This window comes from Hyperoodon ampullatus (genome assembly GCF_949752795.1).
Source record: "Hyperoodon ampullatus genome assembly, chromosome: 16".
Classification (NCBI taxonomy): Eukaryota; Metazoa; Chordata; class Mammalia; order Artiodactyla; family Ziphiidae; genus Hyperoodon; species Hyperoodon ampullatus.
This window is the reverse complement of record NC_136929.1, coordinates 3,111,310-3,124,029: the sequence shown is the minus strand read 5'-3', so window position 1 is coordinate 3,124,029 and position 12,720 is coordinate 3,111,310. Positions and strand designations below refer to the sequence as shown.

Sequence of the window (12,720 nt, the reverse complement as noted above, 5' to 3'; positions counted from 1 at the left end):
GCGAAAGTTGAAGAACTCCGGACGCCATGCCCCAGTCTGCCTCTGCTAACAGCCTTCTCTGGTTGCCTGTCCTTAGGGGCCTCCTGGCCGCCCTGGGCCCGTGGGACAGATGGGTCCGGTTGGAGCTCCAGGAAGAGCAGTAAGTACCAGGCTCGTGTGCTCGCCCTTGAGGTTGTCAAGCATCCTCTAGAGATGCAGCTCCTTCAACTGCAGATGCTGGTGAAAGCCTCACAATACAACCTGATGCTTGTGGTCGCCAAGACCAGACAGGTCGTCCTCTGTACACGGTGCTGACATCAAGGTTGAGGAATGAGAACTCAAAATGTGTGGTCATCAGATCACTGCCAACTAGGTCAAATTTTGACCTGGTGCTGGCCGGGCGCCCTTCCAGTCATGCACGAGCTCTCCCAGCACCACACCTGACCAGCTGACAAGGGCCTGTCATCCCTGGCAAAGCAGACCAGAGTCCAATAGGTCGTTAAGGAAGAAATGGGCTCTGCTGGACATGGCCATTAGAAGCAGGGCCATCACACCTGGCATGGCCATTAGAGCAGGTGTACCACACCTGGCATCGCCATCAGAAACAGGGGTGCCACACCTGGCATGGCCATTAGAGCAGGTGTACCACACCTGGCATTGCCATCAGAAACAGGGGTGCCACACCTGGCATGACCACTAGAGCAGGCGCGCTGCACCTGGGCTCAGCCATCATAATAGGAGAGACATTGGACACCAGTTAACAAAGTGGCCCCTGTGCCCCACCTGAGTGGTGGTCTACAGGTGTTCCCTCCTCCTGCAAATCAAATAATAGAGTGAAGTGCGACAGGACAAATCCCTGGGTGAAGGAGGGCCTGCTTCGAGGAGGGGAGGGGAGGAGGAGGAGAGTCCCAGGGCCTGGCCGCCCCAGGCCCTTCCCACTGCACAAAGGACCAGAAGATGAACTGGCTCCTGCAAGGTGTCTGACTCTCTTTTTGTTAATAAACAAACAGGCCTTAAATTACTCAAAGAGAGCTTTTGACTGCAGGGGAGAGAGCCCTTCTCAGAGGAAACCACTGCTCAAGATCGAGGCAGCTGCGGTGTCAGCTTCTCGACACACACTGAGAAACAGTGGACACACATGTGTCTGGGAAGATGCGGTCACACCAGCAGTCGAGGGTGCGAGCGCTCATTCATTCCCTTCTAATTGTCGATAATAAGACGATAATAATAATTGATTATGTTTCTACAAAGCACAGTTCCCTGGTGCCATGACAGTCATTTTTCCAGGCAGCCCTGTGGCTGTGAGAGATTTGGCCAAAGGGAATGAGATGAGGCTTATGTGACAAGATGCTCTTTGCTCTCCAGCACACCCAGCTGTTGGCTTACAGCACATGTGCCACAGGGTTTGGGGGTGTCATGCTTTATGCACACAGTTCAGGGAAGTGTGAAACAGCAAATTGTACCCGCTGGGTCCCTAGCCGAGGTGACAGCTTCAGGGCCTTTGTATGAACCATTAAAATCTCCCACAGCCCCCTGCCCTGTCCACTTACTTGTACTTCAACACAAATGGCTCTTCTAAAGCATTTTTAAAACTTTTATCCTAAGCGTGGTATTGACGCTGAATGCTTTGCAGAAAGACATATGGTGATGTTGGCAGGCGGATTCTCAACCCTGCGGGGTGACCTGGATGTCAGTTAATTCTGTCTGTGCACATTTGCTGGCCCACCAGCAGAAAGTGCAGGATGGTGCCCTGTGGGGAACCACCGAGGAAGCCAGGAGAAGCCATCTCTGGGGTGACAGGGCCTGGGACCTTGCAAAGGGATCAGAGCAAACCTGAGTAGGACAGGGGTCAAGTCAAAAGCCTGAACTCAGAAAAGCAAACCAGGAACAGCTGTGTGTGGACAGCCGGCAAACCCTGAGAACTGGGCCTGACCCCCGCCCTCTCGCCTCCAGCCCTGCCTCCCCGCCGGGACAAATGTGTTAGAAACCTCTATACATACTAGCCGGTATTCTAAATACACAGCGAGTGGCTTTCCCAGAGCTTTCCAGCAGATGTTATCTGGGTCCTGGGATAAAGAAAACAGTTTACAGATTTCTTTGTATTTGTGCAGGGACCCCCTGGACCCCCTGGACCAAAAGGACAGCCGGTAAGTTGGTGGGGGGCGGGAGGTGATGGAAAGGGAGGGGGCCGTACGTGTTTGTTTGTGTCCTTCTTGACCACGGAGCCACGTGGTTGACAGCCGTACTGTTTATCTCGTGATGCGGACCTTTTTGTAGGGTTTTAAGACAATGTTATAAACCCCAAGGATAAATCCAGTGATGCACCTGGATGGTCACATGAAGTAATTAAGTGGATGTATTGAATGGCTTGTTGCTTGCAACTCACATAGCATTCCTGTGGTTACGTGAAAGTCCAACTGGTGGTGAATGTTTGATCAGAAACGTAGACTAGAACAAATTAGGGACAGCTCGTGCTTATCCGTGTGTGTTCATTTGCAAGAAGGGACAAGACGGCACCATAGTTGGGTAGGGAGCTGATGGCGTTCTTCTTACCTGGATACAGGTAGGTTGTACCACAGTGTGATGTCCGCGTCTAGGGATGTGTTTGGTGAGTTTCAAGCCAGGCTCAGGCCCAACGCGCTCCTGTTTTCATCAGAGAAAGATGAGCCAGCTGGCTGGAGCACAGCAAAGTAGGTGGCTTGTTAGAACCTGGCGACGGAATTCGGGTTTAGCGGGACCTGGGAGAGGTAGATAAATGCCCAAGACGAACAGTAGGAGGTTGGCGAGGGCAGTAATTGGTCGAAACTCGACGTGAGTCAGAAATACTGGGCTACCGTTATGAACTTTTCAGAACCATTCTGTGGCCTGCATGTGGCCAGGGACATCTCCCAGCCTGCCCATTCCCAGGCCTGCCCCACGGAAACCCCATCTCTGTGACCGCCTGGGGACCTTGGCTGTCCCCACCTCACCCCCAGCTCCCATCACCTCTGACACAGCTTCCAGCTGCGGCTGGAGCTCATTAGGGCTGCTGTCCCCACCACCGGGCTCCCCACTGTCCGGCAGCCTGGAGCAGGCTGGGAACGGCCCAGCGCCAAGAGAAGCGGATGTAGGACGCGGCGGCTGAGCCCCGAGGTCGCCTCAGATCCCCACTTGGCTGCAGCACAAACAGCCCGCACCCTCCGCCCGGTCACTTCCTGGTGACTTGGACTCCGGCTCGTGAGGCAGGGGGACCTCGGGGTCCCAAAAGCAAATCGCGTTCTCATCTAGCCTGGCTGCGTTTCTGTGCTTTGATTTCAGCTCCCAGCCAGGTGGGAAAGAAGCAAAGAAAAAGCAAAAATTAATTAAAGGCTTTGTTTTTATTTGCAGGAACTCTCTGGGCGTCGGAGGGGGGTGGACAGTGTGGTGCAGAGACAGATCAGATAGGGACACCCCCCCCGCAGGATCCTCTGTGTCAATGGGTTAGGGGCCCTGAGAAGGAAGAGCTGCTGGGAATCAGAGAACAGAGGGCTTACTTAAGGCATGGTGTCCGGTCAGCCCTCCCACGCAGGGCAGCTCCATGAAACTGTCAAATACTTACTAGGTCACCAGCCTAGCTTTGCCTCTTAAGCAAAAAGGAAGATGAAAAGTTTGGCTAAACCCCAAGAACACCATCCCCTAAAATCATTAAAAAGGGTTGGAAATCTTGCTGTGAAATTAGGATTATTTAACCAAAATGAGAAAGTCTGAGGGAGAGGAGAGTGTGAATCATGTTCTTCAAATGTGGGATCCAAGGCAGGAAATGGCTGCTTTCTGAGTCCAGAGGGGCCAGAACCTAAGGAAACGCCCTGCGACCCTAACCTGTAGAGTCGTTCTACGCGGGCTTAAGAGTCAGGAGGACCTGGGATCAGACCTGAGCTCTACCGTTTGTTCGCTGTGAGGCTTTGGTCCAAGGGTGTGACACCTTCCCCATCCGTGATGCCCAAACTCATCGTGTGGTGCAGAGGGTTAAAGGAGAGAGAAGCAGTTAGCAGGGGCCCTGGACCGTCAAAGTCCAGGGCCACAAGTAGGGAATCAATACTAGGCAACTTCCCGGTCTGCAGGATTTGAACAATAAAATATATTTCAAAAAGCAAATGGCAAAATGTTCCCAAGGGTGACAGAATAACTGTTCTTCGTCCACTATTTTTTTTTCTTTTTTTTTTTTTTTTTTCTCTGCGGTACGTGGGCCTCTCACTGCCGTGGCCTCTCCCGTTGCGGAGCACAGGCTCCGGACGCGCAGGCTCAGCGGCCACGGCCCACGGGCCCAGCCGCTCCACGGCACGTGGGATCCTCCCGGACCGGGGCACGAACCCGCGTCCCCTGCATCGGCAGGCGGACTCTCAACCACTGCGCCACCAGGGAAGCCCCTTCGTCTACTATTTTTGAGGTTTTGCTTAAAGTACAAAATACAAATTTCTTAAAAGCATGGCTGTATGAAAACACTATCATTTCTATGAACCGCAGCGTTTTTGTCGCTTAAGGTTTAATCTTAGTGAATGCTCAGAGCCCACTGTCTGTAACTGGTGCCACTCTCTGTAACGGGTACAGCATCCCAATTCGCTCCTGTTCATTTTATGTGATATCTGGAATGGACTCAAATGTTTATTACACAGTTTATATATGGAAATAGCAAAAGAAAAGACATTAATTCTCCTTTTGTGTCCATTAGTTCCTGGGAGCTGAAGCCAGAATGTTATGCAAGGATAGTTATCCTTTTATTTCACCATGATTATTGACTTTAAACTTACAGAAGCCATTTATCTTTCAGGGCAACAGAGGACTTGGTTTTTACGGAGAAAAAGGAGAAAAGGTAAAGGAAACTTAATAGATCGAATTAGGAAATATTGACAGATCATTTTAATGTCTTCGTTTTATGCTGTTATCTTGAGGTGTTCTGCAAACAGGCCGTTTGCAAAGGAAACAATCACTGTAACGTGTCAGGTTACCAAACAGGCGCCAGTGGTGGTTATGGATCAGTAAGACTGTAAAAGCCCCGGACCTCTGACGCAGACGTAACTTCAGCCGTCTTAAGCAGCTAGAAAGTAAAGGCATTTCCCTGTGGTGTCCTCTGACCTGCGGCATCCAGAAGAGATTGAGGAAGGCAGAGCAGCAGACAACGCGGAGCCAGCTCAGAGGCCAGGGGACGTGGCCGGCTCAGGAACCAGGGGGCGTGGCCGGCTCGGGCTGGGCTCAAAGGCAGGAAAGGAGAATAGTCACATTAGATAGAATGAGAATGAAGTTAATGTCTGTAATCCACAGGTATTAATAAAATAGTAATAAAAACATCAGGGCCCCCATAGGTAAAGGGGAGATGAACAGTTTTAGGTATTTTTTAGCTGTAATATTAGCAGACATTCAGAATATACTGTGAAGTGCCACTTTCTGCAGCTAATACATCATCTCAGTTTGCTCCTGTTCGTATTATGTGGTGTCTAAGCTCAAATCTTTATTATATAGTTTATATGTGAAAATAGCAAAAGAAAAGGCAGTAGCATCCTTTTTGTGTCAATTAGTTCCTGGAGGTGAAATCAGCATATTACACAAGGATAGTGGTCCAGTAATGTCACAGATCGAAGGTTTCACCACCTGTGCATCACATACAAAAGTGTTTCTTGATAATGATAAAAAAGCTAATTAAAGCAATCCTGAGATATTATATTTATTAAAGATGCTGCTCTTTATTATATAAAAAACCCCTTAACTGGTGAAGTAGTGTTGAAACTGGACTGGTCTTTCATTTCTTAGGCATTTCTTATGTCTTGGTACCAATCTTAGAAAGCAGTAGCATAACACATAGCAAGAACCACCAAGACATTTAGCCTCCAGACCTAGTAATTTCCTTGTATAGAAATTCATCGTAAGTAGATAATTCCACAGAAGCAAATGCAGCCCCAAATTGTGACCAGCCTAAACAGCTTGTATGCATAAATTCTAAGTGATTCCTTCTTTTTTCTTTTTTCTTTCTTTCTTTCTTTATTTTTGTCTGCGTTGGGTCTTCGTTGCTGTGCACGGGCTTTCTCTAGCCGCAGTGCGCGGGGGCTGCTCTTTGTTGCAGCGCGCAGGCTTCTCATTGCGGTGGCTTCTCTTGTTACGGAGCACGGGCTCTAGGCATGCGGGCTTCAGTAGTTGCGGCTCGTGGGCTCTAGAGCATAGGCTCAGTAGTTATGGCACACACACTTAGTTGCTCCACGGCGTGTGGGATCTTCCCGGACCAGGGCTTGAACCCGTGTCCCCTGCATTGGCAGGTGGATTCTTAACCACTGCACCCCCAGGGAAGTCCCCTCTAAGTGATTCTTAATGCAAGTAGCAATCAAATAATTTTACCTTACGATTATTTTATTCTATATATGATTTTTATCTTATGATTATAACACTATAAAATTGATGTACATGTGATAAGTAATACGCAAAGATAAAAACAGCAGTTTGCAGTGGGATTGTGCTTTTATTCAACCTTGGTGGCGTCTTTTCAATTTAAAGACAGCTGCTTTGCTAAACCATTCACAGGGCGACATGGGACAGCAGGGACCCGGTGGGATCCCACCAGACAACAGTTACGTCGAGAGGCCCAAAAATGATGTGATCCTCCCAGAGCAATATAAGGTAAAGGGACTTCAGCAAAATTGATGTATTCCCAGTTGAACTAAAAAAAGGAGGAGAAAAAAGGTAACTTTCTTTGCTCTTATTCAAACAGTCACATTCAAAGAGGAAAAGCCCTCACCACCAAATTGGCAAATTATGCATGAAAGCACTGATCACAGTCACACACGTGTATCAGTACATCACTGTAAATAATTATGATGAATTTGAAACAACACGAGATCCATTTAAAAATCTCAGATCTGTCCTAAGTCTCTAGTATAGACATAGTTAGTGGTCGGAGCGCAACTCAATGCCAGGATGTGGGGCGATCTGAACAAATGTTGTATTCGGCAAAATAAAACCTACTTTTAGGTAGGTTTTGCCGACATGGAGCATCATCATGGGCTTTTTGGATCAAAGTCAGTTTTCTGACTCATAATTTCTGTTAATGTTTTGTTTGATTAAAAGCATACTCTTGGAGTCTAAATAAAAATCAACACCCTTCTCTACCACTCACTCACTCAGACAGACCACTTACCCTTCCTAAGCCTTCGGGTTCCCTTGTACCTAAAAAAGACCGAAGTGCTGACCTGGTAGAATACTGACCTCATAGGGCTGCAGAGCAGAGACCCGGGTGAAACGCACCACAAAAGGTCACGGGAACCGAAGCAAAGATCCCAAATGTAGAACATGATTCCTGTCTCTCAAGTATCTGTCAAGGTGGGGCGTGGGTGCTGAGTCACGGATAGGAGAGCGCAGGCTGGACCCCGGCCATGGGAGAAATCAGTCTGGGCAGCTGTGGCTGTTATGAGCCACTTGACCGTTGACAAGAGTGGCCTGGAGGTGGCTGATGTGAGGCCAGACGGGGCGGTTATGTACCAGTTCAGTTCAGAGCAGGACGTCCCTGGACAACCAGCAGGAGGGGGGCCTCCACAGAGCCATCAGGGTGGATCCAGGAGGGACTTTGGCTCCTGGGGGTGACCTGACCATCAGCAAGGTAGAGCCTCTGTCCAGTTCCAGGACAGGAGCCCAGGATGGAGTGAGGCCAGAGCAGATTTGATCCATGCTGAGATGCTCCAGCATCTGAATCAGATTTCCTTCATTTTCCACAGCCAGGAGGGGGTAGGTTCGGGGGCTGGGCCCAGCCAGCCTGCAGGGGGCAGTCTTGACCTGCAGGAATCCTGGGTGCTGGCCTAGGACTGATGGGGGAAAGCACCCAACTGGTCACTACATTTCTTTCCCCATTTTAGGCTAAGAGAAGTGGGAAGACTCTATCACATAAAGCTGACCTTGCTTGGTTTCAACACGTTCCCAGGGAGCCTTGTCCTCAGAGGACCCACCTAATCTTTCACTCAAATGAATATTATGATTAGGACCTGTCCCCTGGGCGTGTGCCCCCTGCCACTGAGGGTACTAAAGGCAAATCACAGGCAGAAGAGAGACAGCCTTGCAATCATACCAAAAATAACACACAGTTTCATCTGTATTGTGAAAATCCAGGAGAAATAGCACATTTTTCCCCTTGAATGTTGAAGCTGCAAAAGTTAGGGGTCATTTGTTACAATTCATTTATATTCATTATTTACGGTTTTATAAAATACTTTTCACCTCATCTCATGAATCCTGATCAATTTTAAATACTACTGTTCTCGAATTAATGAGCAGTTCTTGTCTTTCATATTCTTCGCAGGGTGAAAAAGGAAGTGAGGGGGAACCAGGAAGAAAAGTAAGTCAAGGAACAAAGATGCTTCTTCTCGCTGGTGGTTCCCATATTCTCGGTGTTCCCATCCTAATGACAGACTGTGTCTGGGTTGTAACAACCTGCAACTTCTGGTTTCCAATCCATTTGTCTACAGCAAGAAAGTGTGATCATTTTTTACGCTGTTTTCCAGAAAACAGTTTCAGAATGTCTTCATTCCACAGTCAACACCAGCTCATCAACACTTTAGCTCATAAATGAATCTAAACCCTTTAAAAGAGAAGAAGTGCCATGGAGGGTCTGGGTGGGTTTGGTGGTGGCTTCCTTGCTGGGGTCCAGCCGTGTAATCGCCCTGCCCTCCCTGATCTGGGTCACGCCTGCCCCGTATTCCCAGTCCTCCCGGTTGTCATGAGGTGACGGTGACAGGTGACATCCTGGATTGATGACCATCCAGGCCGACTGCAGACATCCTAGGACTCCACCGTGTGTGACGCTGGAGTAGAGACACAGGGGCAGGACGGCCACTGTCGGGGCACTAAGAATGGACCCCTGAGCAGGCAGAGTGTGAAGTGTGGGCGCCCTCAGGTCTCTCTGTTCTCTCCTAGGGCATTTCCATGAAGGGAGAAGACGGAATCATGGGCTTTTCAGGAGTGCGGGTAAACCATGCCTTCTACACCAGCCGTTTGCTTTGTATTGTCTGGTTTTTTAAAAGACTTTATTTTTCTTTAATTTTTTATTGAAGTGTAGTTGATGTACTGATACAATGTCATATGTTATAGATCTACAGTATAGTGATTCACAATTTTCAAAAGTTCTACTCCACTTAGTTATTATAAGATATTGGCTAGATTCCCTGTGTTGCACAATGTATCCTTATAGCTTATTTTATACACAGTAGTTCCTACCTCTTAATCCCCTATGCTTAGGATCACAGCAAAGTTGGCCCGAAAGTACAGAGATTTTCCATGCACCCCCTTTTGCTCTCCGACACAAGGCTTCCCCTGCTGTCAGCGTCCTGCCCCTCCGTGATCTGTCGGCTACGATCATGAGCCTGCACTGACTGACACACCATCGTCACCCGCTAACTGTGGTTTTTAATACTGTGCCCCTCCGCCTGGCCCAGGGGCAGGAGCAGAACTCAGACACAATTCTGCTTGTATTAGGCTGAATTGCTCAGTGGTAACAAAATTGTAGGCTGGCTCCAACGAAGAAGTCGATTTCTTGTGGCCCTGAGAGTCCAACAAAAATGTCCCTGGTGGGGTGGAAGGGGTGGGAGTGGGGTGTCTTCTCCCGAGGAAGCTCGGCCACCTGTCGCTCCTGGGCCCGCGGGCAGACGTCCCTCCATCGGCCAGAGCTCAGTCAGCTGGCCCCACCCAGCCCCAGGTGAGCTGGAAACGTGGGCAGAGCCAGGAAGAGAGACAGTGGCCTTGTGGTGACCACTTGGGGGCCACAGCTACTCAAAGGACATGTGTTACAATCTCCAACAGTAAGAACGAAGGATCCTGAGAGCAGTGGAGTGCAGGCCTCTTTCTGGCTCTACTGTTTTTACTGTACTGTTTATGGATTTCTCCAGATTTCTTTAAGTGGTAGACAGGATGCATTCCATGAAAGGGTCCCTAAAATGACCCATCTCCTCTAGGAAAGAAAAGGAGACTTCAGATGGTTTTGATACTGGCTTAGCAAAGTATTTTACTTTAGTCCACGGCGGGTGCCATAACAATGCGCTCCGGGAAATGTCACTGCATATTCTGAGCTGTTACCACTTCTGCTTTCTGTTCAACCCAGGGTGCCCCTGGCTTCGATGGTGAGAAAGGTTCACCGGGACAGAAAGTAAGTTTGAGACATGAAATGCAATCTGCTCCAGGCCTGAAACACCTTGCAAAGGTCACATACAAGGACTGGGGCATCCCAGAAGAAATGTCCCCAGAGAAAACATTTAAAACTTTCCCACGTTTACAGTAGCAGAAATAATCCTTCCTCCCAGATCCTTCTCAAAGCGTAAGCGAGCTCATTTACGTTTTCTCTGGTTTGGCAAGCCAGCCCCGGGGTCCTCTCCCTCCGAGCCTCCCGTCGTCCGGCCCGCACCGGCCACGGCTCCCGTGCTTTCCAGCCCGCCCCCTCCTCGGTGTCACCACCAGTGTGTCCTGTAGGAAGGTTGCCAACGTGGCGGCCACAGGTCTTCCCACATTTTTTATATATTGATCTCTCACATTTTGGCACTTCACTTACCTTCCGTGGTGACCCAGTTTGTTGTTTTTATCCTGTGTTCTGTGGACAGATTTTTGGCCATTTTTGTAGGAAGAAAATGGTAGCTGAGAAATGTCTTATAAATCTGCATCAAGCTTAGAATTGTCTGAATGCTAGCTCAGATGCGCGAGAAAACATAGGAATCGATTTTCTTAAGTAATGATCTCTTTATTTTCACTATTTGCTGTCTTCACTAACTCAGGCAGAGAGTGTGTGGGCCAGCCCTGCCCACTGCAGACCCCCAGCACGCTCCCCAGAGGCGACCCCCGTGCACGTGGGGTGGGTGTTCAGATCAGGGCTCGCACAAGTGGGGCGTGTATTTTTACATGCATGTAATTTAACCAGAGAAAATGAACATTTCATCCCGTTCCGCTGTCGTCCACTCATGTTTTTCACCCAACGCTCCTCGGGGGCTGTCCCACGTCAGCACAGGTAGCGTTGTTGGAACTGGGCGGTTATGTCGCACTGGACACGGCTCAGTCGGGATGCCTGCTCACCGACTCCGCAGTCACTCCAAGCTCCGTCAGGGCTCCTAGACTGTCTTGTGGGATGGCCTCTAAGCAGGAGGTCACTTTTAATATCAGAGAAATTTGCCTTCACTTTCGAATCTTCAGCTCCACCTAGGATGAAAGGAAGTCCGTCTAAACCAGAGGCCCAACGTGAAAGCACCAAATTAATCTTAGTTCATTCTAAATAATGTAACTCAGCATACGTGCTCCTGGATTTCAAAATATGCAGTAAAATAATCAGATAACGTACCTACTTTATCCCATTGGCATTCCGAATTTGGGGGGCCTGGGCTTACTGTATATATTCTTTAGCAAGAGGGAATAAATTTCTAGATTTTTTTAAAGCTTTTCATATCTATCCAGATACGATGTGGCTCATAAGGGTAAACTTTGTCTTTCAATCCATATTCAAGATAATTAGAATGCAATCATTATTAGCATTAGATATTTTTTTTAAGTGAAGAGCAAAAACTTCTAAATGAAAAGGTTTAAGGATTCCAGTTGGTGTTAACTAAAATTTTTCAAAACCCATCTTGGGAGAAGGTTTGAATAGATGGATCAGGTTGTCACCGCCCGACCCCACTGGTCAATCGTGAAATCACAACAGTGGGGGCAGTCTGCACGTGTGACTCAGTGGGAAGGGCTCGGGACCCGCCAGCAACAAATCTTGCTCAAAAAAGATGAAACTGAGACTAAGGAGGCCCAAGATCTAACAACTAGTTTAGAGAAAATCTGGGGAATAAAGGAGCACGTTGCACAACTCCACAAGGATGCAGTGGACCAAGTCCACCACGCAGGGTGTTCACAGTACAAATGACCCAGTTTCCTCAACAGCGACGACAAAAGGTACCAAAGTAGAAAGGAAGAGAAAACCGTTATGAATTACAGGCAAATTAAGAGACATATCAACCAAACGTCATATTTTGCCTTTTTTTGAATCCTGATTCAAACAAAGCAACTTTAAAAAGACATGCTTGAGACTAAAATCAGGGGAAACTGAACACAACATGGGTAGAAGGTGATCTTAACAAACTATTGTTGATTTTATTAGACACAATGGATTGTGGTTATGTCTTTAAATTCTATTTTAAAGATTAAAAATAAGCACTAAACATCTTCCCTGCAGGGAAACAGAGGACCGGATGGCTACCAAGGCCCTGATGGATACCCAGGACCCAAGGTGGGCTCAGTTTTCATTTGAATCGGGATGGCTTTCCCTTATCTCCCTTGGATGGTGCTCTGATCACCTCCTAAACACCCTGTTGGAGAAGGAGGCCTCCTCCATCCTGTATCATGTAGCTGATCACACGACACCTGGCGCTGAGAGAGGAGGTGGACGTTCACCTATGAGTCACCTGTGTCTCAGCCTCAGGATGCTGCATGCCATATGGGGCCGCGTAGAGGTGGCAGTGGGGACCTGCACCTGGAGCAGAGAGAACCAGGGGGCAGAGAGATGCAGGCACCGTAGTAACAAGAGGGTAGGGGCCCCTAGTTCCCAAGGGGGACACAACTGACTTGTTTGAATAATCCCACGGGCGGGCAGGGAGGTTGAGGACCAGGGGGTGCAGCTGCTCCAGCTGGTGGGGGAACTAGCTGGGTTGGGGGGCATCTACCACCAGGTGGGCCATAGCTGGTGAGGATGGGGGGGACTCACAGTCAGGCCTTCTGGGCCCCGTGAGGCTCAGG

The 12,720-nt window shown here is 48.7% G+C and overlaps 1 protein-coding gene across 1 annotated transcript in view; it reads left to right on the top strand.

Annotated features, from left to right (window-relative positions):
* The window catches only part of COL4A2 (collagen type IV alpha 2 chain), a gene marked incomplete at its 5' end in the record, with an annotated part of 177,361 nt that overhangs the window by 119,856 nt on the left and 44,785 nt on the right, over positions 1–12,720 (top strand). The window contains 8 exons of the mRNA XM_079722117.1: positions 77–139; positions 2,091–2,126; positions 4,766–4,807; positions 6,505–6,600; positions 8,270–8,305; positions 8,884–8,934; positions 10,064–10,108; positions 12,161–12,214. Coding sequence (XP_079578243.1) covers positions 77–139; positions 2,091–2,126; positions 4,766–4,807; positions 6,505–6,600; positions 8,270–8,305; positions 8,884–8,934; positions 10,064–10,108; positions 12,161–12,214 — 423 coding nt within the window. The remainder of the gene's footprint in view (positions 1–76; positions 140–2,090; positions 2,127–4,765; positions 4,808–6,504; positions 6,601–8,269; positions 8,306–8,883; positions 8,935–10,063; positions 10,109–12,160; positions 12,215–12,720) is intronic.